This window comes from Triticum aestivum, chromosome 5B (genome assembly GCF_018294505.1).
Source record: "Triticum aestivum cultivar Chinese Spring chromosome 5B, IWGSC CS RefSeq v2.1, whole genome shotgun sequence".
NCBI classification, from domain to species: domain Eukaryota; kingdom Viridiplantae; phylum Streptophyta; class Magnoliopsida; order Poales; family Poaceae; genus Triticum; species Triticum aestivum.
In genome coordinates, this window is record NC_057807.1 from 406836528 (window position 1) to 406842035 (window position 5508).

General features: G+C 43.1%; 1 protein-coding gene across 2 annotated transcripts; it reads left to right on the forward strand.

Moving 5' to 3' along the window:
* Nucleotides 1-847: 847 nt before the first annotated feature.
* Nucleotides 848-3541, forward strand: LOC123112132 (uncharacterized). Of its 2 annotated transcripts, none has more exons than XM_044533057.1 (3): nt 848-1207; nt 1389-1548; nt 3130-3541. In XM_044533057.1, exons 1-3 carry the CDS (start codon nt 1033-1035, stop codon nt 3161-3163), a joined length of 369 nt encoding a protein of 122 aa, XP_044388992.1. In that variant the 5' UTR covers nt 848-1032; the 3' UTR covers nt 3164-3541. The 2 variants fall into 2 exon arrangements, with proteins under 2 accessions (XP_044388992.1, XP_044388991.1); XM_044533056.1 differs by having other exon boundaries at nt 855-1207; nt 1386-1548.
* The last annotated feature ends 1967 nt before the right edge of the window (nt 3542-5508 follow it).

Below are 5508 nucleotides of genomic sequence, written 5' to 3' on the forward strand. Positions count from 1 at the left end.
ACGACGACCCCTACTACACCGGAGGTGCCTACTACTACGTGCTGCCCGCTGACGACGACCTGGAGTAGTTAGGAGGATCCCAGGCAGGAGGCCTGCGCCTCTTTCGATCTGTATCCCAGTTTGTGCTAGCCTTCTTAAGGCAACTTGTTTAACTTATGTCTGTACTCAGATATTGTTGCTTCCGCTGACTCGTCTATGATCGAGCATTTGTATTCGAGCCCTCGAGGCCCCTGGCTTGTATTATGATGCTTGTATGGCTTATTTTATTTGTAGAGTTGTGTTGTGATATCTTCCCGTGAGTCCCTGATCTTGATCGTACACATTTGCGTGCATGATTAGTGTACGATTGAATCGGGGGCGTCACAAACGGCTTATGCATAGGCCCATCACTCAAATTGCACACTTTCAGTTAGTGAAGGCTCTGTTAGAATATATTTTCATGTAATGCTAATTCATTTTAAAAATCTTCAAATAATATTGATAAGAAACCCTAATTATCTCATTTTTGGATGGAGATAACCTTTAGTTATGATGAGTTATTTACTCTCAAAGTTAAATGAATGAATGCTCTATTTAAACAAGGGGTTCATATTTGTGTAGTCCTCTTGAATATATGTATACAAAACTTAACATAACATTAGTAAGCCCTACTTAGCGAGTGCGGGCTTTCAGAGGCCGAGCATCAGGCAGGCCGGAATCTGGGCCATTGAAATGTGCGTTGGGATCTAAAATCTGTCAGGCTGCTGGCAGACCACTGTCAGGCTAGTCACGAATATACGGTCCGGGATACACCTAGTAGCGTACATGTTTGGCCCATGGCCTGCTCCTGTACCTCTTCTAGTCTTCGCTGCGGCGTCGCACACGTGAAGGCTGCTACATCCTGTGTACCCGCTCTCCTCTCTCTCTTCCATTATTCCCGTCGCCCCGCTCTCCTCTCTCTCTTCCATTATTCCCGTCGCCAGCTACCTCTCGTCTGCTCATGGCTCCGCCACACCCTACCTCAGCTCCAACAATGCGCGTGCGACCGAAGCGATGGCCGGAGCACTCGTCCTCTTCCATTCCGGCGGCCAAACCACCCGGATCCCGCGTCATCTTCCACTCCGGCGGCCAGATCACCTCGAGCCTGCGCAACACCGGATCTGCAGAGGACGCGGTCCTCGTCCATGGATCTGGCCGAGGGAAATCATTTTCTCCATTGTTTCCGTCGGTGAGGCTGGATCACATCCTGTACTTTGCTTTTCTTCTAGTTATTGTTCATCACCAGCGAGATGTGCTCCATTCGTGTTGAGTGCCATGCGTGCGTCTTCTTATTGACCGCCCGCCGGGCTTAGATCTGCGTCCCATTCTATTGATTTGAGTTTTTTTGCCTCACCACCCCTTTTCAGCAGGATCCGTGTTGGGATGGCAAGGCCGATTTCTGATGTCTTCCGTCGCGGGATTCCATCATCATCGCCGATTCCAGTTGGGCCGCGACGGCGAGGGCACACAGCTGTGCAGAGACGTCGGCTTTGATGTTTGCTCAGAGGCCACCAGCGGTTGGACCATAAGGTAATTGCGAATCTAAAACTCTCACATGTACATATTATGTAGTTTGATCATCGAAAAAAAATATGATGTAGTTTTCTTTCCAGGATAATGCTAGACGTTCCTTTTTCTGAGACACAAACGTTTCTTGGCCAAAACCAATAATTGCGGATTTTTTATTCTTGGTGGGTTGATTCTTGCTTTACCACGCGATTCAGTTTTTGGCATGTCTGCAGAAAAAAAATGCAGAATTTATAGCCTTGTCGTGTCTTCGTCCGATCGATTGCTCTCATCCTGTACCGTTCTGCTATTTACCCCCCAATCCTGGATTTTGAACGAGCTACTGCAAGTTCATCGACCCTAGGCACTGTTCATAGTAAATTCAGGAATACAACAGTTGTTTTTTTTTGCCGAAAACTGCAATGCTATTACTTCTCATGATCTCATCGGGTACGGTCGGTGTAGCATGATATAGATAACTCCATAGTCATAACAGCGTGTCATGCTTCAGTAAGTTCAGGGGCTAATCATTCATATTGGTTACCATTGTCTTAGCGCTGCTCCATGCTCTGTTGTTTTTGATGGAATTTTGTGTACCACTTGTGATATGGAAGGATATTTGTGACATAGCACTATTTTGGGATCACCGAAATCAGTGTTGTTCTTGTTTTTTTTCCTTTGTAGCTATTATTTATTGTTCATGGAAAAAGGAGATCCTTATCTAGGTCATATGTTTTATGAGAGGTATTGCATGCTAGATTTTGTTTTATTTTGTACATGATGTACGATGAAATGGTCGGTGGCGCACTGATTTTAGAGTGGTCTTGAACACCTGAAGTGGATCTCAAGCTAGTTTGTCATTAGGCATGATGCATTGTGGTTGTGTTAGAAACACTTTCTTATGCCTTGATCATGACTGTATTTAATTGCTTTGTGTTAGAAACACTTTCTTATGCCTTAGATCCGACCGACTTGGATTCACCGGTCATGTGTAGTATATCTAGAGAAATTTGATCTATTGTTCCGTCCACCCTATCATTGTTGAATTAATCATGGGTAGTTGGTTGTGTATTTGGAACTAAAAAACGTTAGATTTATCTTAATCGGAAAAAGGCAGTGTTTAGGATGAACCCTTTTTCCTCCATCGCTAGCCTACGATGAATGGAAAATAAATGAACGCACAATATATTTTAGTGTGCAGGCCGTTTCTTTTTGTTCGGCACATCATCAGAGTAAAAATAATGAAGCTTTCTTTTAGCTTAGTCTGTTTTTAGTCGCCTCATTTTTATCTTGTGTTCTAGTTTTTTTTTGGCGGGTATCTTCTGTCCTAGTAATTTTTTTTTGTGATTAGCCATAGTATATTTTTTTTCATTTTCTCAGTAGATGATGATGATTGGAACACCCATGAACATACATTAGGGTTTAGGATTCAGGCCATTTATTTTTGTTCTGTTGATTATCAGACTAGAAATGATGTGGCCTGAATACTAGACCCTGATGTAGACCGAGTCTCTTTTTATGATTAGGCTGTCATTTTGTTCAGTTGACAACAAGTTTTGGCCCCACCTTTGATTCGTTTGCCTGTTTGTTCAAAAAACGATACAGGGTTAGGATAAACTGCCTTGTGAGCAACATTTGAAGAGGTCCGCGTTTGCAAGATTTGTGGAGTGCAAAAGCACAACATGTCTTGATAGAGGAGATTTTCGGAAGGAGCCAAGGAAATTGCCAAAATGTTTGAATGTGGTGTTCTGAATTGTGTGTGGTAAGGACACTGGACCATTTGAAGCTAACTTTCATTGGATGGTTGTTGTTGTTAGCCAAAGAGTTTCCAACTCAGGAAATCCTTATTTATGTGCTGTTTCATGTAATCGCAAACTGTGTAATGCGACTTTACTATTGGACATGGACCATTTTGTTGAAGATTGTTAGTTGGGTGAAAAATTGTGTTTGCTGAGTGCCATTGTTGTGAGGCGGATTGTTATGTTTCAATTGAATTTACCATTTGCATTTTTTTTAATTTTGGCTCTGCATTTGTTCATGTACCGAATTGTGATGTTAATACTGCATTCCTTTGTGGGAGAGGGGTGCTCGTGCGGTACCGTTCATCAGTCTGTCTACGAGACATCATACGTGGTTCTTTGCCGGGTTGTCATCCTGCCAAGGTTTTGGGTTGGTCTTCGATTAGCAAATTGGTTCATGGTGGAGAGAAGTGTGAGTGCCCATGCCTAGCAGTGCACGCTGTAGCTACAGCTAGTGAGTTGACAACACTGAGTTTAGCATGCTTGGGGCAGGCGCCGCAGTAAATGAGGACGGGTAGTCCGCCATGGACAGGAACAGTCGAATTTAATGCAGATAGGAGACGGTGGAGAGTGAACCACACTGCGCGACGCAAAGCTGATGCACAAGACGTCTAGTGAACTCGCTAATTTTAACTAAGATTAGGGAGGACTAAACTTTTTTCCATGTTAGACAAAGCGCATGTGGCTAATCTGTTCCGATTTTCTAGCGTGTGGAACAGATAAAACTAAGGTGCCAGGTTAGTGGTAATGGTTTTTAAACACAAAGACAGCTTACCCGTGTTGCATTAGGCTGCTCATAGTGGGGAGTAACTTAGACTAGTGTCATGCATATGACACTAGTCTTTGTTACTAACTTCATAGTGCAAAGTAACATACAGGTAGTATCATAGATGATTGCATTTATTACATTATAGACTCATTTTGCTTTGGTTTGCGTTATGTTACAGTAACATATTATGTTACTCCAAACACATCTCTCCTTATTAACTAGATGCCACATACGCGAATTTGTCTTGGAATGCGCTATGTTACTTGCTAAGTTACTCCCACTATGACCAGCCTTAGCTGGTCCAAACGGACAGACAAGTTTACATGAGACAGATTAAACTTGCTTAATGAACATGATAGTTAATGTGAACTAACTTGCATGTTCGCTGGCCGCAAATGATCCACGTTCGCACTTGACAAACTGGTGGTCTACGCTGGCCAACGTTGCTCAACGGCATGCACATAATGTACAGGTCTGCACGAGGAAGGACATACATGTCAGGTGAACGTCGGAGGCCTAGATGCTTTTGCATGTGCGTGGGGCCTGCCTAGTTCAATACAGAGCAAAAATAAATCCAATACATGACTTATACTCCTACAGCGCTGATCCCCATGGCAGTGCAGCGGCCGAGATTCCGGCCTGCCTGCAGCGCGGCCTCTGTTCGCATTTTCCGCTACTTAGCACATATGTTTGGATGGACATAACTCTAATTATAAACTTTTTTACCATCAAAGCTAAATAATTGAACGATCTGATTAAACAAGCAACCACACCTCCCCCTACACTCCTAAACAGAATGGTGTGGCTGAGCACATGAACATAACCATCATACCTAGGGATCGCTGCATGTTGCCCAATGCTCGCATGAGCAAACGTTTTTGGGTTGAAGCAGCCTCCACCGCCTACTACTTGATCAACAGGTCACCTTCCACTCCACTTAATAAGAAAACTTCCATTGAGGCATGGTTTGGTATACTAGCTAATTGTTCACAATTGAGAGTTTTCAGTTGCACTGCATATACACACATTGCTAATGGAAAACTTGAGCCTAGGGCTATTAAGTGTGTGTTTGTTAGTTACGGTTCAGGAGTAAACGGATACAGGTTATAGATCCTAAACTAATATGGTTTTCATAAGCAAGAGTGTTGTTTTCAATGAATCTATTATGTATAACGACAATTTATTCACAAATACTTTTGATGTAGATCCACAACGAGTAACTCTGCAGGTGGAGCACCTTGGTGAGGAGGAAATGTAATTGTTGATAATGATGTTGTTGCTCCAGATGCACAGGTTAATGATAATGTTAATGATGCTCCAGATACATGTTGGAGAAAGTTGCATGGAAAACAATTTTTTTCTATGCACACACAAGATCTATCCATGGAGATGCATAGCTACGAGAGGGGGAGAGCA